Source organism: Cercospora kikuchii (assembly GCF_019650295.1).
Source record: "Cercospora kikuchii DNA, contig_00001, whole genome shotgun sequence".
Classification (NCBI taxonomy): domain Eukaryota; kingdom Fungi; phylum Ascomycota; class Dothideomycetes; order Mycosphaerellales; family Mycosphaerellaceae; genus Cercospora; species Cercospora kikuchii.
This window is the reverse complement of record NW_025408582.1, coordinates 3,760,823-3,787,440: the sequence shown is the minus strand read 5'-3', so window position 1 is coordinate 3,787,440 and position 26,618 is coordinate 3,760,823. Positions and strand designations below refer to the sequence as shown.

At 53.1% G+C, this 26,618-nt stretch overlaps 15 protein-coding genes across 15 annotated transcripts; 7 read left to right on the top strand and 8 right to left on the bottom strand.

Moving 5' to 3' along the window:
* Window positions 1-316: 316 nt before the first annotated feature.
* On the bottom strand, window positions 317-856 carry CKM354_000146800 (uncharacterized protein; the record flags this gene model as incomplete). Its single annotated transcript, XM_044796593.1, has 4 exons — window positions 317-454; window positions 493-629; window positions 681-743; window positions 826-856. 4 exons carry the CDS (start codon window positions 854-856, stop codon window positions 317-319), a joined length of 369 nt encoding a protein of 122 aa, XP_044652528.1.
* A 608-nt stretch (window positions 857-1,464) lies between these two features.
* CKM354_000146700 (uncharacterized protein) lies at window positions 1,465-3,405 on the top strand (the record flags this gene model as incomplete). Its single annotated transcript, XM_044796592.1, has 1 exon — window positions 1,465-3,405. The coding sequence occupies one exon, from the start codon at window positions 1,465-1,467 to the stop codon at window positions 3,403-3,405; it is 1,941 nt and encodes a 646-aa protein (XP_044652527.1).
* Window positions 3,406-4,186: 781 nt separating this feature from the next.
* Window positions 4,187-5,668, top strand: CKM354_000146600 (uncharacterized protein; the record flags this gene model as incomplete). Its single annotated transcript, XM_044796591.1, has 1 exon — window positions 4,187-5,668. The coding sequence occupies one exon, from the start codon at window positions 4,187-4,189 to the stop codon at window positions 5,666-5,668; it is 1,482 nt and encodes a 493-aa protein (XP_044652526.1).
* A 328-nt stretch (window positions 5,669-5,996) lies between these two features.
* Window positions 5,997-7,228, bottom strand: CKM354_000146500 (uncharacterized protein; the record flags this gene model as incomplete). Its single annotated transcript, XM_044796590.1, has 5 exons — window positions 5,997-6,279; window positions 6,350-6,621; window positions 6,684-6,791; window positions 6,847-6,904; window positions 6,990-7,228. 5 exons carry the CDS (start codon window positions 7,226-7,228, stop codon window positions 5,997-5,999), a joined length of 960 nt encoding a protein of 319 aa, XP_044652525.1.
* An 893-nt stretch (window positions 7,229-8,121) lies between these two features.
* Window positions 8,122-8,454, bottom strand: CKM354_000146400 (uncharacterized protein; the record flags this gene model as incomplete). The annotated part of the gene is made up of 1 exon (XM_044796589.1): window positions 8,122-8,454. One exon carries the CDS (start codon window positions 8,452-8,454, stop codon window positions 8,122-8,124), a length of 333 nt encoding a protein of 110 aa, XP_044652524.1.
* A 574-nt stretch (window positions 8,455-9,028) lies between these two features.
* On the top strand, window positions 9,029-10,018 carry CKM354_000146300 (uncharacterized protein; the record flags this gene model as incomplete). Its single annotated transcript, XM_044796588.1, has 2 exons — window positions 9,029-9,305; window positions 9,360-10,018. The coding sequence occupies 2 exons, from the start codon at window positions 9,029-9,031 to the stop codon at window positions 10,016-10,018; spliced, it is 936 nt and encodes a 311-aa protein (XP_044652523.1).
* Window positions 10,019-10,519: 501 nt separating this feature from the next.
* Window positions 10,520-11,995, top strand: CKM354_000146200 (uncharacterized protein; the record flags this gene model as incomplete). Its single annotated transcript, XM_044796587.1, has 1 exon — window positions 10,520-11,995. One exon carries the CDS (start codon window positions 10,520-10,522, stop codon window positions 11,993-11,995), a length of 1,476 nt encoding a protein of 491 aa, XP_044652522.1.
* Window positions 11,996-12,332: 337 nt separating this feature from the next.
* Window positions 12,333-13,859, bottom strand: CKM354_000146100 (uncharacterized protein; the record flags this gene model as incomplete). The annotated part of the gene is made up of 5 exons (XM_044796586.1): window positions 12,333-12,634; window positions 12,698-12,882; window positions 12,961-13,152; window positions 13,216-13,583; window positions 13,803-13,859. The coding sequence occupies 5 exons, from the start codon at window positions 13,857-13,859 to the stop codon at window positions 12,333-12,335; spliced, it is 1,104 nt and encodes a 367-aa protein (XP_044652521.1).
* A 978-nt stretch (window positions 13,860-14,837) lies between these two features.
* CKM354_000146000 (uncharacterized protein) lies at window positions 14,838-16,226 on the bottom strand (the record flags this gene model as incomplete). Its single annotated transcript, XM_044796585.1, has 1 exon — window positions 14,838-16,226. One exon carries the CDS (start codon window positions 16,224-16,226, stop codon window positions 14,838-14,840), a length of 1,389 nt encoding a protein of 462 aa, XP_044652520.1.
* Window positions 16,227-17,272: 1,046 nt separating this feature from the next.
* CKM354_000145900 (uncharacterized protein) lies at window positions 17,273-17,941 on the top strand (the record flags this gene model as incomplete). The annotated part of the gene is made up of 2 exons (XM_044796584.1): window positions 17,273-17,674; window positions 17,777-17,941. The coding sequence occupies 2 exons, from the start codon at window positions 17,273-17,275 to the stop codon at window positions 17,939-17,941; spliced, it is 567 nt and encodes a 188-aa protein (XP_044652519.1).
* Window positions 17,942-18,343: 402 nt separating this feature from the next.
* CKM354_000145800 (uncharacterized protein) lies at window positions 18,344-19,184 on the top strand (the record flags this gene model as incomplete). The annotated part of the gene is made up of 3 exons (XM_044796583.1): window positions 18,344-18,441; window positions 18,551-18,685; window positions 18,743-19,184. The coding sequence occupies 3 exons, from the start codon at window positions 18,344-18,346 to the stop codon at window positions 19,182-19,184; spliced, it is 675 nt and encodes a 224-aa protein (XP_044652518.1).
* Window positions 19,185-19,333: 149 nt separating this feature from the next.
* CKM354_000145700 (uncharacterized protein) lies at window positions 19,334-21,050 on the bottom strand (the record flags this gene model as incomplete). Its single annotated transcript, XM_044796582.1, has 2 exons — window positions 19,334-19,661; window positions 19,720-21,050. The coding sequence occupies 2 exons, from the start codon at window positions 21,048-21,050 to the stop codon at window positions 19,334-19,336; spliced, it is 1,659 nt and encodes a 552-aa protein (XP_044652517.1).
* An 806-nt stretch (window positions 21,051-21,856) lies between these two features.
* CKM354_000145600 (uncharacterized protein) lies at window positions 21,857-22,258 on the top strand (the record flags this gene model as incomplete). Its single annotated transcript, XM_044796581.1, has 1 exon — window positions 21,857-22,258. One exon carries the CDS (start codon window positions 21,857-21,859, stop codon window positions 22,256-22,258), a length of 402 nt encoding a protein of 133 aa, XP_044652516.1.
* A 157-nt stretch (window positions 22,259-22,415) lies between these two features.
* Window positions 22,416-24,095, bottom strand: CKM354_000145500 (uncharacterized protein; the record flags this gene model as incomplete). The annotated part of the gene is made up of 2 exons (XM_044796580.1): window positions 22,416-23,547; window positions 23,620-24,095. The coding sequence occupies 2 exons, from the start codon at window positions 24,093-24,095 to the stop codon at window positions 22,416-22,418; spliced, it is 1,608 nt and encodes a 535-aa protein (XP_044652515.1).
* A 206-nt stretch (window positions 24,096-24,301) lies between these two features.
* Window positions 24,302-25,744, bottom strand: CKM354_000145400 (uncharacterized protein; the record flags this gene model as incomplete). Its single annotated transcript, XM_044796579.1, has 4 exons — window positions 24,302-24,346; window positions 24,419-24,874; window positions 24,930-25,592; window positions 25,697-25,744. The coding sequence occupies 4 exons, from the start codon at window positions 25,742-25,744 to the stop codon at window positions 24,302-24,304; spliced, it is 1,212 nt and encodes a 403-aa protein (XP_044652514.1).
* Between the last annotated feature and the right edge of the window lie 874 nt (window positions 25,745-26,618).

The following is a 26,618-nucleotide window of genomic DNA, read 5'->3' as shown; positions in this document are numbered from 1 at the left end:
AGTGGTGATGTTAATCACAAACGACGCAGTCTGAGTATCGTCCTGGGCAATGACTCATGAGAGCTCGTCATACCTTGAAAAAGGTTTCGACGCCTCACATTAGTTGCAGGCGGTCCGCCGACGGTCAATCCGTGACTGCCCAATCGGGTAAGTCGGCTTGCACCGATGAAAGTCACCCAGCGCCTGGGATTGAACCCACGATGGCCATCTCAGTAGAAGTACTCAGAAGAGGTGCAAGAACTTTGTGGCCTGTAGGAGCAGACAAAAGACTCAGAGCTAAGGCAGCAGAACTTGGGCGGCAATGGCTCTCTCGTAGCTACTGCCTTGCTTGTATCCAGTATAGGTGACCATCGTCATCGCGAACTAGCATTCGAGGCGTTCGGTTGTTCTTTGGCTTGCCATACCACTGCGAGCGGCCATCCCAGTCATATTCGTATCCATCCCCATCGAAGACCTGCAATGTTTTGCATCTCCTCTCCCAACGCAACTCACCTTAGCATACACCGTTTCGCCTCCATCTAGTATTGTTCTCACCATGTCGTCTGACGGCTCGATGAGCTGCCGCCTGAAGGGAAACTCGTAGTGAAGGCCTTCTGGCAGCCAACCAGGATCTTCACCACGCACAGTCTCTAGGTCACGGTAAACTTCCGGTCGACACACTGTTGGCCCAAATCACTTACGTTCCATTTCACGAAGCAAATCGGTGATAGAGTTATACTCGTTCGCTGTCTGCTGTCTGCTGTCTGGAGTAAGGAGCGAAGTATGGCTTGAGCTGGAAGAAACGCTCGCCGTTCTGGCGGTAGCCTTTCTTGCACCATCTTCTACCTCGCCCATTTCGTCTGCTGAATCGCCGCATACCTCGTCGAACTTGTCACGATATCTATGGACCTCTCTGTGAAACCGAGGTCGAAAGGTTCAGATCCCAAGTGCATGAGAGCGGAATAGAGAAGACGTGCGCTTGAGAAAGGGGTAAATACACTTCGACCAGGATGACAAGCTTGTTCTAAATGGCGCAAGAGCATTGCGCAGAAGATGAAGAGGTGAGCCTCTATCTGACAGAACTTGACCACTGCCACCGCCTTGCCGGTATCGCTTAGTCCAAGCAGGTGAAGACAACATGAAGAAGGGAGAGGAGCAAAGAAGTGCAGTCAAATCTCAGGCGCGACGTGTTCCACACCCCTGGGCCCACACGTCACTGCCAAGCAGATCGCGATGCTTCGACGCGAAACACACACCACCCTCCATTCGCGTTTCATCCCCAGCGACAGTACACTCTCATCGGCGCGATGCTTTCGATGCTTTCGATGCCCATCGAGCTGTCGGGCTTGGTACTGCCATGTTCGATACATAACAGCACGATCCATGATGCCAGCGACCGATGCTTCAACTCTTGCCTTCATGCACACCTCTTGCTCCATCTTCCCTTGGAAGAGCTAACCACTCCAGACTGACTTCGGAGACAAGATGCTACAGCCTGTCACCGTAACAGGCGCAGCTTCGGGCCCGCGAAAGCTGCAGAAAGACCATAATCCGCGACATTCGTACCGAAAGAGCTTTCGATACGCCTCTCCGCGCTGTAGCTCCCTCTTGCACGGCAGCAGGAATGACAGTCAAAGCCCGCTCTGCTTCGATGGGACCGGAGGCCCAGGACTATATTCAAACAGGAGCAGCTTCAGCACAAATGGCTCCCCGATTGGTGCTCATCCGTCCACGACGCGCTCGCTGCGCGTGCATACCAAAGGCGCGCTGCTGACCTCCGGGTTTCCCTATCATCCCGGCCTCTTTGATCTGAAGATCCATCGCATCATGTGGGAGAAGTTCACAAGTCAGATTGTAGACAGCATGAAATTGTCTCCGGCAGAGCGTGCGAAGGTGTGGGCTGTCAGCACAGCGGCTGCCGTCGCTACACCCGACAATTACCTCGTTGCGCGCAACAAGAGCCAGCACATATTAGAGGACAAGATGAAAGAGGGGCTCATTTCTACGGCACCGGCAAGTCTGGCATCGATCATCCGGGAGTGGAATGAGGGATACTTTGCGGAGCGAGGACTGCTCGCTCGTCTTGAGCTAACCGATGCTCAGCCGCCAGCTCAGCGAGGCGGACTTATACCTCAGGAAGTGTACCTGAGACGAGTTCAGGCCGAACGTGAATTCTCCATTGTTGTCGCTCGACAATGGGAGCCTGAAGATGTCCCACTCGAGGTTCTGAGAAGCTCCAGCCCAGCGAGCTGCTCTAGTCTAAAGCATTCAGATCATGGCACACCGGTCGAAAGTGCGTGTTCAACTTATTCTACAGCATTCAAGCCGTTACCGGAGTTTCCACTAGGATCTGATCCTTTACTCGACGTGGCGGCAGAACTAAGCCATTTGACTTGCTACCCATCTCCAGAACCTCCGCAGGCGAGTCAATTCGCGGAGCTGGAGGGAGATGTAGAGCTCGAACCGCACGTTCAAGAAATTCCTCTGCCGTCGCAGTCTGGCTCAGATGAACGTTCTGGCTTGGGCGTATGCAACATTGATATTCAATACGCCCAGAAGCTAGACACCCAGGAGCTGGCTCTGGCGGAAGTCTTAACAAAGTTGAATGCTACAACCTCGCATGAAAGACAGCATACTGATAAGGCAACCATGAATGGATGTTTCCATGATAATCGGACGGCCAAGTCTGGGTTTATACCTGCAGGCCACGAACAGCTCTCGCGCGACTCAAGTGTGATTGACTGCAGCCCCGATGCAGCAGTTGCTGGGGAGAAATATCATGATCTGTGGAAGACACACCCGGCACATCGAAGTCTGGTCGACAACAATGCCGGGACCAACCGATCTTCGATCGAGGTGATGGTTGTAGAAGACACTGGCGAACAGGCGTTTGCACACGGACATCGTCAAGAGGCCACCAGTTGGAGCAATGATTGGCCACTTGACCTCGATGGCTATTCGGGCGAAATTGGATGCAAGCATTATGATCAGCCCTCCTGGGACGTTTGGCACAGCAAGCCCAACTGGCCACTTGAGGAGCCCATCCCGCCATCACTCTTACCCCACAATGCTCCGGCGAGCTGTACACCTGTTGTCACGGAGAGTAGATCCATTCACTCCCGCGACGAATCCAAATCAAGCGACCAGCCGCCCCATGGGCATGCATCTCGTATCACGGGTGACGCCCCTGGACTTACCTCTGGAACCTCTCGAAAGGACAGGCCTTCGAAGATTCCCCAACGGACTAGGCGCAAGGTAAGCGTCCTACCTGCCCTGGAAGTACAGCACGCGAAGCCCGAGACCTTTGCTAAGCCGATGAGAAGTCCGAGCGCTTCATTCTTTCTGCCTCTCGATATGAAGGCCATCAGTACTTCTTTGGACTTTGACACTGGGCTCAGAGCGAAGGATTTGGCGATAATGCTCTAGTGGAAAACTGAATGCTTAATAGCAACAGCTCATGAATTGAAGGATGCACTGGCATCTCAATAATTCGAAAATGATGATTTCTGCTCGCATCGTAAAACTGCGGAACGCTGTTCCGAGCCTCAATGGCAGTGCGTGGAAACACTGACGGCTGTGCGTAAGTACGGCAGTGACGAGCACTGCAAAGCTACGCTGCAATTTTCAAAGAGAGTTTCAGCGCGGCAATACTCATGACATTCTAGCTTTCAGCCCGAAGCGCTGTCTGTGTGCGATGCTCGATCAATGTGTCTCAAGGACGATGTCCTTTCATCACCGCAGAGAACCGGACTTGCGTCACCGATGTGCGCTCACGAAACCACGGAGGGGTCCTTCCTTGAAGTCAAACCCGAAACCCACCAAAGTCTGACAATAATGGCACACAGGTCATGCAAAGCTGACGAACTGTCACAGTGACCCTAAACACCCGGAGAGTTCCAGAGCTCATCGATCATCTTACGCAGACTGCGCTTTGTGCTCCGATCACACTTGCTCAAGCTTACATTCTAAACAGGAGCGTAGAAGGGTGGCGGGATACAACCACATACCCTTGTCCTACCGAGATCATCGACAGACATCTCACACGATCGACCAGCCGAGTTCCCGCCCAGCGTCAGATGGTGCTGTCTCGCAAAGAACTCAATCATTCATATAGTATATCATGCATCGGCCTCTGTCACGTCCATGCACTTTCACACAGGCACCGGCCGGACCGCTCCACACCTCCAACATTGCCTTCACTTGAACTATGGCCTACTCAGCATACTCAGCTTATACTCAACAGGCCGTGAATGACTCCCCGATACCTTCGTCCTGTATCTACAGTCTTCCATCGCAACCTGCTGGCTCGGGTTCTCTCAGCAGCAAACCATCCAGTACTGGAGGCCGGATCGGATTTCGTGTCGATCATTCGGCCTGCGGGACAGGAACCAAATACACGAATGGCTTATATCCACGTCTTTACGATGAGGATACTGGCCATGCCCCTCCCACCCTCTCCTTGGCACATCACCATCTTCTCTGGAAGTCTCGCCTCGCAGGGCCATTTGTGAGCGTCTGGAGATCTTGGACCCGAGCTCTACGATGGGCTCGGTACCTTCAAAAGAAGGGCTGTACGGAGATTGTGGTCCATATCATCGATCTTGATGTCATCCCACCAGAAAATACAATTTACGATGCAAAGCTGATCGTGCAAGAACTCCATCGTCGCGACCGAGCAAGAGACCTCGACGCGAAGAATCATTGGGAAGAATTACTGATCCTGAATGGCGTGCACGAAAGTGTCGGAGCAGTAATCGGAAGCCTGCCTGCCGGTTCGAACAACGTCAAAATCGCGTCGAACTTTGCCAATGTCCTGGTGCCCAGAGAAGTGTACGATATTGTCGTAGACATTTGGGAGAAGGCCGCGTCTATGAGTGAAGAAGCGCACAGACTGCAGCAAGAACAGCAGCAAGAAAAGGAGGAAGGCTACTCGTCCCCCGCCTCCTCAGCCGCCACGACTGTCGTCCCAATGCACTGCGCTTCTGCAATGACAGTCACTCACGACTGGGCCGAGTCTCATTGCGGCTACTATACACCTTCCGCATATTCGTCTTCTCCATCGTCTACAGCAAGATCCCCGACGACGCCTTCTCTGTCACACTCTCACACGCTCAGCAATAGCAGCACGTCGACACTCTTCTCTAGAAGGACATACTCCGTTTCATCGTCGACCTTGTCTGAAGAAGGCGAGATCGCCGACGACAACGATCATACCACTCATGCTTCGCGCGCATCTGCTTCTGCGTCGCCGAATACCTCTGTGGCCAAACTTGCAGAGCTAGCTCACTCTGTCACTGCCAATGCGAACAATGCCGCTCAGCAGCAGCAACAAGATGCTTTCGACTGTCCTCCGCCTCCGCCCGCAGTGTCAACCTTGTTCGACACTCTGCTCTCTCGGCTGTACACCGACATGCACCTTCGCCGAGGCTATGTGGACTCCTTGAAGTTGATGGAACTGGTGATTGCGATGTGCACAGACTTCACGTCGGCTTCGTCCACATCCTCATCTTCTTGCGCATCTGCGGACCACGCTTCTCATCATAAGACTACGACAATGGCTTTAAAGCTCAATGGCGCTATGCCACCTTGGAGACAACAGAATGAAACATCTGTGGCAGATGCAGAGGAGAGGAAAAGGAAGGATTCAGTGTGGACGAATGCCTCGTCTTACGCTTATTTGCCTGTGTAGGGAAGGAAGGGGTGGTGTTGTCGCTTGAATGTATGTGGGCGATGAGATCTGGTGTTATGATTCCATGCGGGATATGTCTGGCGTTTTGGAGGTATTCAGTTACGGTGGAATTAGATGGGGCTTTGTACGTTCGGGTATACACAGCTGGTGAGGGCTTTCAAAAGAGACCGTACCAAAGTACGCTGGTCAGATGGTCCTGAGGGGCCACAAACTGCATTTGCCCTCGAACCTGAACGGAGCTGAATGAGCCAACCCCCACATCAAGCAAGCGATATCAGCGCAACTACATCGCAGCGCCAATGATTTCCTACATGTCTTTCACGATCGTTCACATCTGTCCCTTCAACCACTCCACACCCGCCATGAGATTCTGCATATAAGTCTTACTCTCCGGCACAGGTGGGAAAATCCAAAAGTAATGCGGCATACCCTCGTAGTAGTCCAACTTTGTCTTAACGCCCGCCTCTTCCAAAGCATCTTTCATGATGTACGCATCATCGCGAAGAGGATCAAATTCACATGCAGTGAAATACACCGGCGGGTAGTTGGCGTGATTGTCGGTAGCCAGAATGGTGAAGGTGTCGGGGTCTTTGGGGTCGGCGTTGACATGACTGGTGCAGAGTCGGAGTCAGCGAAGTGTTTTGCTTGTTGAGTTAGACAGGGATGAAAGGAGGAACTTACGTGTAGAAGGTGTCCATGCTCTCTTTATCAATGATAGGAGTTCCCTTGGCGTTCTCGGTGTAGGAGTTGTACTTGGACTTGTACTTCTCTGGAACGTTATCCCAGTGCGTGGTGCAAGGAACTTGGGCAGCCACTCCCTTGAGCGACGACTTGTATTTCGAGTCCTTTACAATCTGGTTGGCAATCTGAAGAGCAAGTGCGCCACCGGCGGAGCCACCCATGGTAAACATCCTGCGATTGTCACCTCCAAAAGAAGAGGCGTTGTCGTGAGCCTGTATTTCGCCGTGTTAGTGGCCTGTTTTGCTCCAGAAGGAGCAGATGTGGTGGGAATTACCCATTTGTAGACCTTCAAGGAGTCTTCCAGTTGCACTGGCCATTTGAAGTCGGGAGTGAGACGGTAATCGACATCGACGATGGCGGTGTTAGTGTATTCGGAAATAGCCTAGAGCAGGCTCTGATCAGCATACGTACAATGCCCTACTTCGTGAATAGCTTACCATGCAAAGCAAGGCATCCGAGTTCAGATCGCCGGTCATGAAACCTCCTCCATGGGTACTGTAACAAACTGGATCAGTCACTTGCTCATCGCAGATCACCTTCACACTGTCCTCTCACAAATAGCACCTCGCTAAACACTTACTTGACACCAATTGGCAGCCCACCCTTAGAGCTCTTCGGTGTGTAGACTCTGTATTTGATACCATCGACATCTCCCTCTTGGACGGCAACATTCTCCGAAGGAGCTGGCAGCAAGGGCAGCAGAGCCTGAACGAGTGCATCGTACATGCCCTTGATTTCTGCTGGACTACCATGGAGGATGGCGCGGCCACCGGAGGCCTCTTCCCATTGCAGCCAGGACTTGGAGTATTCACCTGGCATGATTGCTATTGTGTTGCTTGGAGGATATGGAGTGTAGGCGAGAGGTGCTTCTGAGGGCAGTGTCTTCGACGAATGAAGTACCGAGGGACTGGGGGAGGCTTATGAGTTTCAAATTGAGCTTGACAGTGTGTGAACAAACAAGAGGCCGACTCGGATATCACGACACAGCAGCGTGGAAAGTGTTCGCAAACTAGCGCTGGTGGGGAATCTTGTGGACCTTTATACCTCTTCTCATTATTTCCAGCCCTGAACAGCCTTCGACGGCGGCTTGCAGGAGCGAGAAAGTATTCGGTGCTGCTGTGCAGGATGCTGCAGGGTCAGGAGCTAGTAGTCAGCACAGGCGTCCAAGGCGTTCAGAGTGTGGGGAGCTCGAATAGAGCTGTAGAAATGCATCTCGGCTATGGAATCTAGGTGCGCCGCTAGAAAGCCTCGCTAGCACAGTTACCCGGAGGCCGCGCTCTTGCAAAGCTACAGATATCGCAGCAAACGCGATCTGGGTGCGCGTGCAGACATCGATGCAGGTCAGATGCCTCGAAAGCGGGGCTTTCAAGAAGCTTTACATTATTGATCGAAATGCATCGGGAGTGGGAGTTTTGCTTTGCCGCGTCTTTGCCCAAATGCGGAACGCTGAGCTGGAGTTGTTCTGCGAAGGCTGAGAGGACAGGCCATTGAGTTCGAGAGTCGCAATCTGAGGTGAGGTCACACTAGATATGAGTGGCCAGTCGAAATTTTCCGGGGTGCTTACTTTACTGTCGGCCTCGAAGACGCATGTGAGGTGCTAAAATCGTACCGCCGCGACTCGCTGCGCCTTGGGTACCAGCGTCGAGTATTCTTTGCCATGCTCCGTGGACAAGAAAACGAGCCTTTCTTGGAGGCCTCCCGATTGATTCAGATCAAAGGCGATTTCGGACTTGGTCTGCCAGTACAGCTGTCCTTGGGCCATCCTTGAATAGCTTCACGTAGCCGCAATAGGCTTGGAAACCTCGAGCTACACGGGCCACTCCAGCATCTGATGCCGATCTGAAGTGCTGGCCTGAAGGTAGCGGATGTAGGGCGACAGAGTCCGCGATGAGTGCCGATCGCCATCCTTGGGGTGAAATGTACACTTTTCCAGTCAGTTCGGGCTTCGAAACGACTGATCCGGTAGAGGAGTGGCGTTGCTCGACTTCCACCATCTGCCAGCCACCTGCGATGCGGTCGCGGTACTCTTGCCAGACTTCCGTCATTGTGTCTGACGACGGCGCGGCAATTCGAGATCTTCTTCTCTTCAAACGGACGCAATCTGCGCTGTCAGCGGCAGGTGTGCGCAGGGTAGATCAGTAGGGCGCCCCTCGTTCGAGAACAGAAGAGCCGCTTAATAAGCGGCATCATGGCGACTCGCGCATCACGTGCCGGCCGTGTCAAGAGCACACTGGATATGCGTGCTGTCCATGTCCATGTCGAGGCGAGAGAGAGAGGGTCGTCAGGCTGGAGCCGCCATCGGGCTTTCCGGAGTCCGGCCGGACAACTTCTCCCTCCTCACCCGAATGCTCATTCACACGCGCCCGATCAACGTGTAGCACGATGCACGCTCATTTGCGCGCGCGTTCGGGTCCGTCGGTCGATGTCGTCTCAGGCACGGCGGAAGGATCACCACGCTGGCTCTTCAGCCTCCGGTACACCGTGATGTAGTCCGCGTTGCTAGACACACAGCATCCAGCTTCTGCATCACTCTCTCTACTGCCCTCTCTCTCTCCTCTACTGTTCCTGCTCTTGGCTTCTGCTACTCCCATTGACAGCACAGCACAGCACAACACAACCATGGCCTCCATCTTCTCCCGATCCTCGCGAGCACTGCCCTACGCAGCTGGAGCAGCAGCCTTGGGCGCGGCGGGCACAATATACTACACCACACGACGACCAATACTCCTCGACTCGTCCACTACTCCTCCCTCCACGACGCTCGCCTTCCCCAAGACGATGCTCTTCAGCCAAACTTTGACCGTTGCCCGCTCCGAACAGATCAACCACGATACGAAACGCGTCACCTTCAAGCTGCCGGGCGGGAAGAATGAAGTGAGCGGCGTGCCAGCAGGGTGTAAGTGTGCGATGTCTGCCTCGTTAAGGGAGCCCATCTAACGTCTCTTGCCAGCCGCTGTTCTGACCCAACACACGCCCTCGGGAGCCCGGTTCCCCCTCCTACGACCGTACACTCCCGTCTCCGAATCGAACGCGCGAGGAGAGGTGCAATTCATAGTCAAACAATATCCGAATGGCCGTGCTTCTACGCATATGCACTCTCTTGCTCCTGGAGCAACACTACAGATACGAGGGCCGATTCCAGGCTATAGCTACACACCGTCCGACAAGCCTCGAGACTTGGTCTTTGTGGCAGGAGGAGCAGGTATAACACCAATCTATAGCCTCGCTCAGGGTATTCTCGCAGACGCCAACGATCAAACGCGCATTCAGCTCCTGTGGGGCGTCAATGGCACGCGAGATATCGTGCTCAAGGATGAGCTGGAACAACTAGAGAAACAGCACCCGGGCAGACTACAGGTGACATACTGCGTATCTGGACCCGAGGGCTCATCAGACTCTCCCAGCTTGGGCGATGAGAAGAAGTATAAAAAGGGATACGTGAACAAGAGCGCGCTGCAAGAAGCACTCGCGAGGACAGATAATCTGGGGGACGCAAAGGGCACCAAGGTCTTCTTGTGCGGGCCACCCACAATGGAAAGCGCCTTGACTGCAAAAGGTGGAGTGCTGGCCGAGTTGGGCATGGAGAAGAAGAACATCCATCGCTTCTAAGTCGAAGACGTGTGTATTCGTGCACTTGCACTGCATACCGTGTGAGAAGTCGACCCTCAATGTAGACTTTTGAACAGTGTGGCTCGCTCCGGCATTCCTACTGCGGCGTAGGCAGTCACGTCTTCGATACATGCGCAGCAGATCGCATTGCCTGTGTTGCGTGGAGCTGGACAGCTCCAGCCTCGATCTGGAACATTGGAGTCGACAGTGCTTCTCCATGACACTCAAGCTTCGGCTACCACCCCCTGGGAAGGCAAGACATGGTCATGCCACCCAATGACAGCAAGGTTTTCGCCCGGCGACACGGAACGGTGCAGACCTCGACCAAGCCGATCATCGTGGGGTCTTCTTGACGACAAGGCGGGGTAAGGCATCACGGCCAGCGGGTGCACCATGATGAAACTCAATAGTAGATAAATACCGTGTGACAGCTCTGCATGGCTGATTTGTGACCCTTCACCCATACCACCTCCCCACTAACACCAACGACAGACGAGCATCATGTCGAATCTCGAAGTGTATCTCGACCCTTGCACGGTCAACAGCAGAAAAGTGCTGGCTGGACTGGACATGATGGAGATTCCATACAAGTACAACTTCATTAGCTACTTCAAAGGCGAGCAGAAAAGCGACAGCTACACCAAAATCAACCCAATGCAAACGGTTCCTGCCGCCAAAGATGGAGACTTGGTGTTGACCGAATCCAATGCCATCCTCATGTACGCCGCAGACTTGGGCAAGGACGACTTGGCATATCCCAAAGACCTCAAGCTCCGCGCAGACGCCAACCGCTGGCTCCTATGGGAATCTTCTGTCTGGTTCGCCACCAACTATGTGTATTTGGTCGAGAATGTGGTGAAGCCACTTCTCGGTGCCCAGCCCGATCAATCAATCATTGACAACGAGGCCCCCAAGTGGCACAAAGCCGCCGGCATCCTCGACACCCGTCTGGGTGAGACAGGCAAATGGATCCTCCCCGGAGACAAGCCTAGCATCGTCGATATTTCCATCGCCTCGGCAGTGCATCTCCACGAGGCCCAAAAGCTCCCCCTCGATCAACACCCTCACTTCAAACGCTGGATCAGCGACATTGAGAAGATCCCCGCGTGGCAAAAGACCCAAGCCGCCGTCGACGATGCCCTTACTCCCAACAAGAAGAAGGGAGAGGTACGTGCCGAGTTCAATTACACCAAAGATGTCAGCATCGAAGATAAGCTTACCGAGATCTACTTCTACGAAGACCCCAAGTCAGTAGACATCCACGCACCGGGCGACGACCTCCAAACTATGACCGTCCACTCCGGCTGGGGTCAAGACTGGGACGTAGACGTCAACGGTTTCAGCCTCAAAGACTTCACCCCCGCCTACAACGGCTCATGGGAAGACAGCGAAACAGTCGCCAAAGACTTCTACCCGGAAGTGGTAGAGTTCTTGAAAAAGGAGTTGAGCGCCAAAAGAGTACTAGTCTTCGACCACACGATCCGCACAAAAAAGAACAATGAAAAACCCCTCACCGACCAAAAAAATACTTCGCAGCGCGCTCCCGTTCGCCTCGTACATTGCGATTACACCGCCGAATCCGCTCCTTTGCGCGTGAAACAGCTCCTTCCCGAAGAAGCTTCTTCCCTCCTCGCCCGTCGCGTGGCTTTCATCAATGTCTGGAAACCTCTCACGCGTGTCGAAGAGAACCCTCTCGCAATGTGTGATGTCAAGTCTGCGCCACAAGAAGATTTCTTCAAATTATACTTGAGGTATCAGGATCGTACCGGGGAGAACTATGTGATGAAGTATAATGAGGCACATAAGTGGTATTATTTCCCCATGATGGAGAAGGAGAAGTGTATTTTGTTGAAGACTTATGATTCGGATACGAATAAGGCGCAGTTTGTGGGGCATACGGCTTTTGATGATCCCACGACGAAGCCGGATGCTATTACGAGGGAGAGTTGTGAGATTCGGACGATTTGTTTCTTCTGAGCAGGTTTTTGTGCTGCTTCATCATTCGACAGATGAGACGGAGATGTGGGTTTCGTTTGTGTGTTGCAGGTGTGTTTATCATTAGCGTATGCATGAAGGTAACTTTGACAATTCCTGATGTCCACCTCTGCATCTGCCATCACGATTACGGAGCCGTACAGACCATCGGGCGACATCTCGCTGGAATCGTGGCTCGTTGTTGACATACATGACCCTGCACAACACGAGAATATTGGGTCGAACATCAGGTACAATGGAACTCTGGATTTGATCCGACTGAGACCACACTTCTCACTGTACCAACATCCTCCTCTCCGTCCTCTCCCCCTGCCTCACCTCACTCTTTATCAAAAGCAATCACAATCCTACCAGCGACTTGTCCCTTCCTCAATTGCTCCACACTCTCCGCCCATCTGCTGATTCCTCTGACCTCGCAAATCGGCTTCAATAGCCCACGCTTCGCATACTCCAATGCCATAGACGTATCCTGCATCGTTCCGACAACAGCTCCTGTGACACTCTGCTTGAACATGATGAACTGTGTTGGAGAGGTGCCGATGATGACTTGAGCTTCTGCAGGTGGGAGACCGATGCAGACGACTTTGCCGCCGACGCGGTTACCGAGGTAGGAGAGGGAGTCTGTGGATAGTATCAGAAGAAGTTTCTGTGCGGTTATGGGGAGGGCGAGGAGCGAGGGCTTACCTTTGTACGACTGCCACGCGGTGACGACCACACCGTGAGCACCGACTCCACCTGTCACTTCCTTCACCTTAGCCGGGAGATCTTTCTCCTCCTTGAAGTCCAGGAAGACCTCCGCGCCGCAGCGTAGGGCGAGTTCTTTCTTAGCATCTCCGCTGTCGATGACGATGGGACGCATGCCCATTGCCCTGTTACAAATCGTGTCAGTAAGCCACTCCCACCCACCTCAAGTCCAGCTTCTGAATCAGCACCTATAGTGTACTTACTTTGCCAGCTGCACACCCTGAATACCCACACCGCCACCACCTCCAGGGAACACAACCCAGTCTGCACTCTTGAACCCTCCTTCTCTCAAAGCACAATGCATCGTGCTAGCACTACACATAATCGGCCCAGCAATCTCATCTGGCACTCCGTCTGGAATACGACTGGTGTAGTTCGCAGGCGTAAGAACATACCTGACACAAATCAAGTCAGCACACCCACACCCATCATCTCCCCAGGGGAACGAAGATACTCACTGCTGATAACTCCCACTAACCATCAATCCACAATGCACAACCTTCGGACAATACTGTTCCTCCTTGCCAAAACACTGATCACACTGATGACAAGTATCCCACATAGGTCTCATGCCCGCACGATCTCCCACCTTCCAATTCTCCACTCCAGCTCCAATCGCCACGACAACTCCAGCGCCTTCATGACCAGGAGATCTGACATTGAAATCTTTCATTCCAATTCCAAAATCGAGATCATTGCTGCAGAAGTGGATGTCGGAAGCGCAGAGACCGGTGACATTGAGGCGGAGGAGAAGTTGATTGGGGCCTGGTGTAGGGACGGGAACGTCTTTTACGACTTCGATGTGGAAGTTGGGGCCTTCGTTGACCTGTGTAGATAAAGAGGGAAGAGGTTAGTCGTTGAAGTCAGGTTTGAGGGTGGAGATTGAGAGATCGGCGTGAAAGAGGCTTGTTCCCATCTTGCAGCGTTCTGAGATCGTGCGCGGAAGTTAAGTCGGGTACAGATGGAAGGGAAAGTCAAGTGAGGATTAATTTTCGAAGGAAATCAAGAATTCCTCCCCAAGCAGAGAGGACAGGTCTGAACATACAACAACGCCTGCTATGCAGGTCTTGGGAATCTCCTCCGTTGGTTGTGTGTCTCCCATGTTGTCGAGAAAGATTGTTCAATCAATTGATTGGTTGCAAAGGTGGAGTACCGAATTACTGGATTGGGGAATTCTAGTTGTCAGATTCAGAAACAGGAGGACCTTGATGAAACAAAAAAGGTCATATAAGATTCGTTGTGTCTATAGGTGATAGGCAATAGGCAACGTGTCATGGGGATCATAGGGTTTCACGAGGTTCATTATTTGGGACCAGGTTCAGCTCCAGCGTCTAGCAGAGCTGATCACAGTAGCTAGAAGCTTTGCTCTGCTGCACCCTCGGCTTTCGACTCGAGATGGAAGTGTTGTGGCTGCTCTTGGCCACTGCTGGGTGCGGGGTGAGCTGAAGAGGTGGGGAGGGTCTGGATTGGATCCTGCACTAATGCGCGTGTCTACCCTGCCGAAGATTGAGAATGACCGCCCGCGTTGGAAGAGTAGCGCGCCTTGCGTCGCATTGCATCGGTTGATGATTTGTGCGATTAGCCCTGTGGCCGGGCGGCGGGAGGTAGGCAGCTCAGCTCGGGAATAAGAACAGCACGTGGCTCCTGGAGTCAAGCCCACACTTCTGGCGCCTCTCGTTTATGTATGATGCGTCAGAGCGTCCTTTCAAGGGTGCTTCCAACATGTTCTCCGGGTAGAATTGAGTGAGTAGCATGCGCAGTGTCGTCAATGCGATATACACGTCTCGAAGCCGCCATGAGCTCGGACCCGATGCGCTCTAAGGTCGAGCCATCCGTCTGCGTGCAGTGATCAGTGATCTTCGCGGCTTGCTGCTCTTGTTCTGGGCCACCGTTCGGGGGCTGAGGCCGTCGCTGCCCTCGGAGCTAAGCATCCGGTAGAACGTTGTGCAAAGCAATGCCAGCACTCGCTTCCAGCGTGGCTCGGCAGCATTCGCCATACGCTGCGCAGAATGAAGTCCGAACTGCTTCGCGAGCGCTGCTCGTTGTCCTTCTTACCCGTCTTCTGTCGTCGTGGCTCCCCTCAGACTGCTGGCCACTGCGCCAAGCTGGCCTCATGCGCAACCGTAAACGATGGAATTGCATTGTGCATAGCGTGCCTACCGGCCTCGTGCATTGCCGCCAACGTATTCATCCAATCCTCCGCACTCGTATCCACATGCTGCTGCGGCATGCCTTGACCATGTGAGCTCACACTTTCAAAGCCTGGTGTTTGATATGCGAATTCATCGTCCACTGAGCTGTGGTCATCTCCATTCACGAAGTCAGTCTGAGCTGCTGTCTTTGGCGGAGTATGAATCTCAAATGGGATGAGCTGGTTCGCGAGTAGCTGGAACGAAGTGATATCATCGAAAGCCTTCATGAACTCTTCCGAGAAGGAATACACTCCTGTGGATCGGTTGATCTTGTACACATCTCTTGCTTCACAAGGCCAATCGAAACGGAAACTCTCAGCAAATGCAATGGCGGAGCGGCCGGAGCAGTTGGTGATTCCATTCGTGAGCAAATGATTCCGCACCAGCGGCCAGCCGAAGTAGTCTACGACAGAGGGGTGATTCGCCGAGCGCTGACCAATGGTAGGAGACATGAACGAGGCCATCTTGCGTCGTGGCTGGTTCTTGGGATTGATCTTGTGAAGCATGGTGGAGCGCATGTTCCAGAAATGGGCAAAGCGTTCGACGGGCGGTGCACGATACCACAGACCCTCGTCGAAGGCGCGGAGGAAGCGCCAGACGATGTCGAAATGGTGCACGCGTTCGGCGGCATCCCAGCCTGATACCATGGCCCGGATCAGAATGTCCATGTCTTCCTCCAGCGTGGAGAGGGTGTCGGGTGTCTTCTCGATCTTCTCGATCAACTCATTTAGGCGCTGGAAGTAGGTCGTGTCGTCGTTGTTCTCGCAGAATAGGTTGATTCCCAGCACCACAAGATTCCGCGAGGTCTGCGTGATCTGACGCATTGGCATCGCCGGTTGTGGTTGCTGCGGCACATCCATTTCTGTGGGCTTCACGATCTCCATCATCCACTGATCCTCGCTCGCGGTGTCCCAATTGAGAGCGGAGAAGGCTTCTGTGGGGAAGCCATCGGTCGCATTGGTCGTGGTGCTGCCTTCGCCTTTGACACCGCCAGCGGTGGGCGAGCCGTCCTCTGACTTGGAGGCATCTTGTACGAGGGTCCGGATTTTGTGGACGAGGCTTTGCAGCTTGTCGATTTCTTGGGACTGTTGCGATGCATGCTGGGCCAAGTAATTGGCGCGGCTGTCTCCACTGCTCTCGGTCAGGTCTGCGACGGTCTTCTCGAGGTGTGCGATATATTGTTTCGTCTTCGCGCGGCTGGCGCGTTGTGCTTCTCGGTCGTGAGCGCGCTTTCGCTCGATGCGGCATGAGCTCGCGGCCTCGCTGTTTCGTCGCATGGTGGAGGGGCAGTGTGTGTGTGCTGCGGGGAGTCGGCGGAGGTGCGAAGAGAGTCGCAAGACGAGTGTCGCCTGGAAGTGGATGCTGGTGGGCGATGGGTGGAGTGGAGGCGTCACTGGCCCATGTGGCATGCGCAGATTCCCACACCCTCCAAACGCCCGCTCGCCTGCAATCGCGGGGGAGGACCGGGGTACAGTAGGGTAGCGTTCTGGAGCGCAGATCGGGACGTCGTTCGGATCAATTTCTGTTGGCGATGCACAAAGGTACACGCGTTGCTGTCTTTTCTTCACTGCAGCCTCATGAAGGTGCACATCGGACGACCATCAGAACAGCACCTGCCCGTGCGGAGTCCGCGGAGGCCTCGCATTTATCCCCTCGTGTCTGCTCTGCCCAGACGATGATTTCTGCCCACCACCACAGCCCTGCTCGCGCCCAGGCAGGCCCTGCCGATGGACGGCAAACCAGCTGCATGCACAAAATCGCTCGCGGCCCGGCAAGCATCCACAATGCACGCTTGCATTCGACTCAAGCGAGCTCCCCTTTCGTCTGTCCCTCTGCCAGCTCGCGAGGGTCAGGCCACCGCCAAGTCCCATGCGTCGACTTGTACTCGTCCGTTCGGCTGCTCTCGGCTATCGATTTCCACCAATTCTGCCCTCCGACCCCCGAGCCATCGGATCACTATATACTCGCTCCGACTGACCGATGCGAAGGATGCCCATTTCGTCGCCCAGCAGCACCTCTGGTACGATCTGATCCAGCACGACCCCAGCTTAGGCCGACCGTTCCAAGCAGCTGAAGAGCCCCCACTCACTCAGCTCTTCCGTACGAAGCATCAATCGGCCACATCATTCGCACGCCTCAGCCGCCTCCTTCCCATCCACGCTGGGTCACCAGATCCTGCATAACACGAGCCTAGAACCAAGACCACACGGCAACCCCCGGGAAACATTCTACTACAGCACGCAGCAAGGCAGACTCACCCGCCGTGGCTGTCTAAGTATTTACTTACTAAATCCTCTTACGCACGGCACAATCTCTTTTAGCCATGGCACCTCTCAACTCCAACCCCACCATTCCCGGGCTCAGACCATGCAAACGCTACATCACTACGCACGATAGCACCGGCAAAAGCGTCTACCACAGCACATCCCCGGAACTCATTTCCAAGAAATCTGGTCTTACACGATCTTACTCCGTTGCTTCCGTTCCCGCTGTCTTGGAGAACGAGGTCGACATTGAAGCGTACAAGGCTGGCACAGGTGCCGCCAGTCATCGTGCTCCAGGCATAGTACCTCCTTCTCCCGGAGCCTATCTGGTCGTCGTAGATCTGGCTCCAGGCCAGTCCAGTCTCATGCACCGCACTGTCTCGATTGATTACTCCATCTGTGTCATTGGACAGATTGACCATAAACTCGATGGAGGTGAAACAGTGAGATTGTACCCAGGAGTAGGTTGCCATTTTTCTCCTCCCCCGTTTTCCTACCCATTGTCTTCTTTTGGGTCTAGCACAGAGGTAAGCGCTGATTCGATGTTTTCTCCTGACTTGTAGGACCACATCGTGCAACGTGGGACGATGCATCAGTGGAGCAACCCTACAGACAAGCCAGCGAGGTTCGTGGCTTGCGCTGTGCCATGCAAACCATTCGATATTGCGGGAGAGCAGTTGAAAGAACAACATCTTTCCAATGACAAGAAACCCAAGGCGAAGCTGTAGGACTCAGTTGTTCTTCCCTGTCTCGGAAATTAATGGTCATATTCGCACCCACTTCTTCGTTCTTATCGTTTCTTGCCGTTATTCACCACAGCTCATGTCAACACCCTTCCACAAATTCAGCAACATCAGCCTCGAGTTTCCTGGGGCGACAGAGGTGAAGGCGCTCTCTCGCACTTTGCCCTTAATCCGCTATACATCAAATGGCCCGTAGAAAAGTTCCGCCAGTCGCGGGTCAATGGGACCACCATTGAGATGAATACACGACTATTTTATTTGGCAAGTGGTGTACTCATGTCAAGCCATCTCCCAGGAACCGCCGATCTTGGTGCAATGACTGCGAGGCGTGTTGCTGCATTCTAGGCAAGTACAGGATTGCGCCGATCAGGACCTCGCTTTCCTTCAATGCGAGGAAGTACCACAAGCTGTTACCCGAATGAAGCCCAGGAAGCTGCACTTGCAGATCACGAGCCAAGCTTAAGTGCAAACCACACCCTGCTCACGTATGCTGCACTGCTCTCGATCCTTTGGACTCATGTCCCTGGAAGCAGACGCTCTGCAATGAGCACGTAGTCCATCGGTCGACACCTAAATTCCCCAATGCCATTACAGCACGAGTCCAGCGCAAGTGCGCAAAGGTCAGTTCACCAACGTAGATAGATCCCCAGCCATTCAAACCTCATACCCTGCCAAAACCACGCGCAGCACTTCCCAACCCGAAACAATCAAAGGCAGCTGTCACTGCGGGTGAGCCAACAGACCACCAGTATCAAACTCCCACCCTCACTCACAACACCAAAAAAGCTTCATAAAATACACCTTCTCAACACCCCAAACCTCCCTCCCCCTTACCGGCACCCGCTGCAACTGCACCTACTGCACCAAATGCTCCACCACAAACTACGACATCCTCTCCTCGTCCTCCTCCTCCTCCGACGGCAAGAAGACGACTTTCACACTGCTCAGTCCAGCCTCCAAAGACGACCCCCAACTAGGAAACTATGCCCCAACAGTCAAGACCGCTGCGAGATATTTCTGCAAAATCTGCGGCGTACATGTCTGGATGCAAGGGTATTACATGTTTGAAGGCAAACGAGTCGATGCTTTCATGATTAATTTGGCCACGATTGATCAGCCACAAGATGGGGTGGATTTGAGTGAGACGAAGGTGAAGTACTGGGATGGGTTGAGGGATAATTTTGCAGTGGGGTTGAGGGAGGTGCCGTGGCCGAATGGACTACTGTAGTCTCGCGTCGTTGACCAGTAATAAAGATTGGAAGCATTCATCGTGTTATAGCTCGGAGTAACAAAAAAGTGTCCAAGTCACGTAGTATACAACTTGTCCTCATCTTCTCATCTACTAATATACACGTAACTATTCTACATGCATTCGTATCACCCGGCCAGCCTCCAAGCTCTCATGGGCAAAGCCTGTAACCCAAGCGCTCTTGGTTTAATGTATCCCCAGAATGTAATGATTCCGAACAGAACACACAGAATGTTCACAATGTAATATCCATCGCGGCCAATCTGACATACTCCACCTCCGTCTATACAACGATGCTTTTCTGCCTCAGCCACACAGCTGAAAGACTGCGTGATAAGCTCGCCTTTGAGATCACCCGGAGGCTTGCCAGAAGGAGGAATGCAAGTAGCTTGCGTGAAAGCGTCGACAGCTTTGAGGATGAAGAAGCGAGGAAAAGTGCCGCCGAGGTTGGAAACACTAGAACAGGAACTGGTTAGCAAATGCTTTGACGAAGGGGGAAATGGGGAATACTTACGTCGCCAATAAAGTCATGTAGGTACCTCCAATCGCCGGATCACTGATCTTGGCATGGAAAGCTGAAATCGCCACGAACATTACCGTGGACATGAAGGTGGAAAACACATGCTCGACTATGATGACGAGCAGATAGGAAGTTGTCATCCCGCCAGTCGGGAAAAACATGACAGTCAACTGCGCAAAGACTGCTGCAACCAGCCGCCCTACGAAGGCCCAACACCAGACACGTACTGGCTGATACTGTTCTGACCATTTGCCGGCGTAGTATCCCAGTCCCATTTCAAAAGGAAAGTCGATGAGAACGACGAGAGCCAGATCTTCTTGGCTGAACCCCTTATCGATCAATTTGAGGTTTGTGACAGCGTCGTTGGCCTGGAAGCCGATCTTGGCAATCAAATGAATGATAATGAAGGTCTGGATATTCTTCAACTTCATGATGCCTCCCATCGTTTTGTACACGCCCCAGACGCTCTCATTCTCTTTTGTTCGTTCTTCCGTCTTCAAGACCGCAAGGCCCAACGTAACGAGCAGATAGAACCATCCAAAGAATGTCAGGTATCCGTCCAAGGTGATCAATCCAACATCCAGAGACTGCGAACGGAACCACTTGTTTGCGAAGTCAGGCGAGTTCAACGCCAGGAAAACCGTGTAGCTCAAAAATTGTCCTCCTGTCAATCCGACTGTTTGCGCCGTACTCGCGTAGCTCAAATTGGATTGCGATAGCAGTGTCAAAGCCCATCCGTCCACAGCGATATCCTGAGTTGCGCACATGAAGACCAGACTGAACCACCAACCCGTGAAGCCCCAAATTCCGGCCCCGCCGTCTGCTCCTGCACTTTCCATCATCTGTGTCGCAGTGCTTCCCAGATACAGCATGCCGAAGCCGGAAAGAGTCTGTATAGGCAAGATCCAACTTTTTCTCCTCCCCACTCGCGCGGACCAGATGGCATCGACAATGGGTGACCAGAGCAGTTTTAAGCTGTATGGGTAGGAAGCGAGAGAGTAGACTCCGATTTGGCTGTAGCTCAAGTGTGACTTGAGCAGGAAAGGTATACTGCCACCGGCGAGACCCATTGGAATGCCTTGCAGGAAGTATAGCAACACGAGAAGAAGGAAATTTCTCCGGTCCTGCATGGGCAGCTCGAAGAAACCTTTGCTCTCTCCTCCTTGTGATCCGTCTGCTTTCTCATGCGGGTTGTCGTCTAGGGAGAAGTTGCTTCTCCCCATCAGTCGGTCGCGGGCGGAAGCGCTATCGTCGTCATCGTCGGCGTAGGATAGGGGTTCGAGATGGGCATTCTTGCGGCGCTCGAGGAACTGCCCGCCGTTCATGTCGGTGTTTGTGGTTTTACCGTTGAGCGAGGACGAGTCGCTGGACTTGTGGCGGAGGGACCCGCTGCGTGGGTTGGGTGATTTGGATTTTCGCGAGGGCATCGATGGAGAGTGAGCGTCAGAATCGGAAGAGTGATATTCGGCGTAGTCGTCGTCGCCCCGGGGAAGGAGTCTGGAAGATGAAGCTTCTGGGCGATGCTGGTCACTCAATGATCGCAATTCGTGAGACCCGGCTTCGAGAGATGTTGCACGATGGTGCTGGTGATGATGGTGGTGATGAATGGGAACAACGGGAGCGGGTAGAGTCGAGGCAGCAGCGGTGGCGATCAAGGAAAGTGGGGGGCGTTGCGACGATGATGGTGTGTTGTTGGCATGGCCGTCGTCCATGGATGACTTCCAGCACGAAGTGGCAGCAGTCGCAGTGTCCACCAGGGTCGCCTACATTTCTGGGAGACCCCTCGGTGATCTTGACACGTTTGACACGCGAATCTGCGGCATGTGATGCCTGCCGAGACCGATCGACGCGAGGCTTGTTTCCGCCACTCTACAACATATCCTTGCGTTTTCGAAACGAGTTCACGCTCTCATTGCATGCTAGAGGAACTTGCACGCCCTTGACACATGCCCATGGTCGTCGGATTGCCGCACAACTTCGAGAAACACGATATGGAGCTTGGTCCCTGCAATCTCTTAGCGCCCGCCATTCCCGTCCCGCAGCTGCGCCGACTGCTCCTGCTCCTGCTCCTCCGAGTCCAGTTGGTCTGACACTGGCTTCCTGTCACCAACGAACAACTCCCGTAAGAGACATGGCCACGAAAAGCACCAAGCCTGCCTTGAAATGGTCCGGCCAGGAAATGCACGCGCAGCCGGAGTCGCCTCTATTCAGGTTGCCAGCCGAGCTTCGCGAGGTCATCTACGCCGATGTTCTCACCAACGACTACGAGGACTGGTTGTGTCACGCCCACGCAATACACAATGGCCTGGTCTATATTTTGTCCGCAATGCTGCATTCTGTCAAAGGCCATCTACCCCGTCCCACTTGGCTGCAGACCGATACTATTGTGAGTGTTGTGGGGCTGAGTGCTGTGGATAGTACGACTGTTGTGCAAGTTGACTTGCCAGCAGACAGCGGGGCCATTCTGAATCTGTGGAATGGCCGACTTCAGGGCGCTGGTCAATATATGCTTAGCAACGACCGTGCAAAGTGATCTTGGGAAAGTAAAAGTTGAGAAGAAAAAGGGTCCATTACTTCACGGCGTTAAGGTCTAACTGCTGAGGCGGATGAGACTGATCCATAGGCTAACGCCTGTTGAAGGGTGAACGATCGCGAGCTTCATGATCCGGGGGCGTTTCGGTACATGTGATCTACTGGGCTTGACTCCATCGCGTCCATACGTTGTCGCAAAGAGCTTTGACCCCGGAGAACCATTCCGAGCAAGTCTTCACCCGCCCATCACTCGCCGGCGCCGTGATCGGTGCACCCCATTGCGGTGCCTCCAAAGCTCCATCCTTCCTCTTCAGCTTCTCCAGTCTCTCCTTTGCCTTTTCCACTCTTGCCATCAAATCCTTGTTAAATCTCTTCAGCGCCCGATCCTCCGACTCATACCACTTCCTCTTCACCAAATCATCCGCCGCTCCAACCTCAAGCTTCGTATACTCGGTATGAAACAGCCAATTCGCAGCAAGTCCTTGCGTAGCAAGCAATGCCGCGTCCTCCGAGAACCGCTTGCAGACTTCGTATGTCATCAAAAACACCAGATCATGGAATGGATCTAGTTGGAACGCGTGTAAGAACGTCTCACCCGGTGCCAGGAGTTTATTGTAATCCAGTCCAAGTCCGATAAGCGTGTCCCAATCTCTCGTCCCGATAGCAGTTTTCCCGTCGTGTCCAGACCTCTGAACAGACCATAATGATAGAAGATAATTGTACAGAGCAGCCGTGTAAAGATCCATCAAAGGCATGTCGTAGTCTGGTTCGATCGCACATTCGGCTATACCCAGCAAGGCATAGACATTATCGTGCATCACACCACATTGCTGGATTGAGAAGAACGCCACAGCTTCGTGGAACTTCAACAATTTGCCCGTCTGTAGGTCTTGCCCCGCACTATCTTTCCAATGCCAGAGTTGCTTGCACATGATTGAATTCTCTGCACTGTTGGGCAAATGCTCGTAAGTGAAGAGCCCTGCTTTCCGCATCGTGGTGAGCTGATGGGGGCGAAGCGGGCGACCGGTCGCTGGATCTAGTTCAATGGATGGGATGTCGACGTCTCGAATGCGTAAAGACATAATATCTTTCCAGTGGAATGTCAGACTACTCCATCGAATGGTGAGGTTTGGTGCCAGGAGAAGTTCCTGAACGATCCAGAGTCGAGACCAGTAGGAGCTGGAAGCGGCGAGCTGCCATGCCATTTGTTGCAGGCTGTCGAGGAGATGTCGTTCTTCTGGAGCAAGGTCTTGACCAGATTGCTGCTTTTCCTTCTCCAGGAGCTGATATCTGTGAGAGAAGATCAAAGCCATCAGCAAAAGCTCGACTCCACAACGAGATCGAAAAGGCAAGCCAACTTACTCTCTGACATGCGCCTGAATATCACCCTGCTTCATCACCTTCGGATCATCCGTATCCTCAAAATAAATCCAAGCAATCACCTCCTGCGCATCTCGATAAATCTGTCCCATATACGTAACCTGAACAGATCGTTCCGGAATATCATCCTGATTAATACAAATGGCATCGACAAAGAACCAATCTCGTCGATTCTCGCTGGCCATTTGGACCAGGAAATCGTAGAGATTCTGTCGGACGAGAAATTCGTGTCCGTTCAATGTGATGGCTTTGTCGGCTGCTGCGCGGCCCCAGCAGTAGGATAGGGCAGTCATAGGAGGATGCTCATGTTGGCGGTCTGATAAGAGGGAGAAAGTGCCGAGTTCCCAGGCGAGGGAGCGTTTACCTCCTACGAAGCGGAGGAGTCGGTGTTCTTGTTTGGAGGCATCGAGAGGAGAGTAGATTTGAGAGGAAATTTGGTAGTTAGCAGAAGGCTCCATTGTGACGAGTCACTGCGAAAAGCAAGACAACAGAATTAAACGTGGTGTTCAGTGAATGTGAGAAAAAGACGAGAGATCCTCCAACTGAAGGATGCTGAAGTTGAACTTGAACTTCTTTGCCGAAGCGAAGCTATACTCTTTATAGCCTCTTGCAGATGCTCAGCCGCACACCAGGATGATGACCATCAGTCTTCTGTTAATTGATTTTACCAAGTCAATACTGGCTTGATCGTCTTTCCTGAATGCATTTCCTGTGAATGAGCAGTGTCAGCGACAAGAGATTCAATTTTTGATTTGGTCAGAGCGAAGAAACATCCACTCACATGCAACGCCGTCTTGAAATCCTCAGCGGGATAGAACTTTACCATCTTATCCACTGGCAATTTCCCTTCACGATAATGCTTGATTAATTGAGGAATGAATTCTCCAGGAACGCTGTCTCCTTCGACACAACCGAGCATTTTGATTCCTCTGAAGATCACGCTGACCGGATCGACAGGCATTCGGTATTTGGGATCTATAGGTCCGGCGACTTGAACGAACGTTCCTTTGATGTCGACAGCATCGAACGCGGCTTCGATGAGAAGTGGTACTCCTGTAGTTTCGACCACGACTGACGCGCCTCGACCACCGCATGCCTCTTTCAACGCGGCTGCAAGATCAGTGACGTCTGTCGTGTTGAAGCCGTGTGTGGCGCCGAAGACTTCTCTGGCCAGATCAATTCGCGACTGTACCTTGTCGACAGCAACGATGGTTCTACAGCCAGAGATATGGGCGCCCTGCATGTGCATTAGCGTGCGTCAATTGACGGAAGAGTTGAGTGCAAGTACATACCATGACCGCGCTCAGTCCGACACCACCGAGACCAGTGACCAGCACTATATCGTCTGGGCTCGCCTTGACAAGGTTGGTGATTGCTCCCACGCCAGTCTGAATACCACATCCCAGCGGCGCAAACAGTTTCAGCTCATCCTCGTTCTCAATCAGATCATTCGCAGGCAGGACTGTTGTCTCTTTTACAACACTCAGTTTCGCAAAACTAGACTGTCCAAAGAACTTGCCGCCTACTCCGCCTTTCGATGCATCAGCGCCACTAGCCTGAAAGACGTCGGACTCGCCGAAGAGGTTCAAGGGAGCGAAAACATCGCAGTAGGCCGGACGTTGCGCTCGGCAATTGGGACATAGTGTGCAGGAGTCGAACGACAATAGCACAGCATCGCCAGGTTTGACAGGTTTCTTAACGCCCGGGCCTACTGCCCGCACATAACCAGCTCCCTCGTGTCCGGGTACGATGGGAAATGTCTGGCCCTTTTCGGGAACGGTAAGGGCTAGATCTGTGTGACAGATTCCGCTTGCTACCATCTCGACCAGGATTTCGCCTTCTTTGAGCGTGGATGGGACCTGAATATCTTGTATTGCCCAGTTCTCGCCGGCACGTTGCCCGTCTTGAGGTTCTGAAGCCACGATGGCGCGGGATGATGTGAGAGATCCATTCTGCTGTCGTTGCCGCGTCAGCCTTCTACGTGCCTTGGACGAGAGATGTGAGGTGATTCGATTGGAATATCTCATGCTATTTGGAGTAGTCTTCGCATGAGACGTACATTTTCAGTAGGCAAGTCGCCGGTCCGTGAGGGCCTTGGGTATGCCATTTTGAGTCCTTGTTTGTAGTTTCGGAAGTCAGTTATAAGAACAATCGTAGATCGAGATGATCGTAAGATGTTGACTGTATGGTATAGTGCCCGAGCTCATTGTGAACATTATGGGCCAATACCCGGCCACATGGGCAACGAGTCAATCCTAAAATTGCCGGCGGCATTGTAGAGCAACAAGCTGCATAGGAATGGTAAATCCGGTAGAAGCCAATGGCTCGTGACGGATATTGTCGTACTTGTGGGGCTGACGACATACGTACCGAGGTTAGATTGCACAATTGCTATGGGTTGTCGGTGATCTCTTTTATGCAAATGCATGATGCTCAGGAGAAGATGTAAGGATCCCCATGTCGGCCTCACGAATGGGCGTTTTCAAATGGGAAGCGCAGGCCAAGTGCTGTCCAAATGGAGATGGCATCCCTTCAGCAAAATAGACGCGTGAACGAAGCTGACGTCTTGAAGAGTCGTTCTGCTTGTGTCTCACGGCCCTTGACGCATCAGCGTTGATGTTACATCTCGAAACGGTGCGCCAGTGATACGCGTTGTCCTCCCCAAGATGAATCTGCTCACGGTGCCATTGCTGAGTCGGACTTGCGGTCTTCGCCCAAGTAGTTATCGAGGGCTGTGAAGAGCATTCATCCTTGTACTGGTTCTGCGGACAGCCGGATGAAGTGCTATGCGCGGGGAGACGAGTCGTTCATATGGTGTCAAGATGATTGCTGACCATGTCGTCGTCAACGCAAGGTGAGAAGGAGACGCGCCAAGCCTACACCTAATCACATGTCTTCGCGTCACTGCTAGCAGCCCCACGCTTCTTTGCACCAGTATTTTGTACATCCACACACTTTCGACCAAATATTCTACTTCTTTC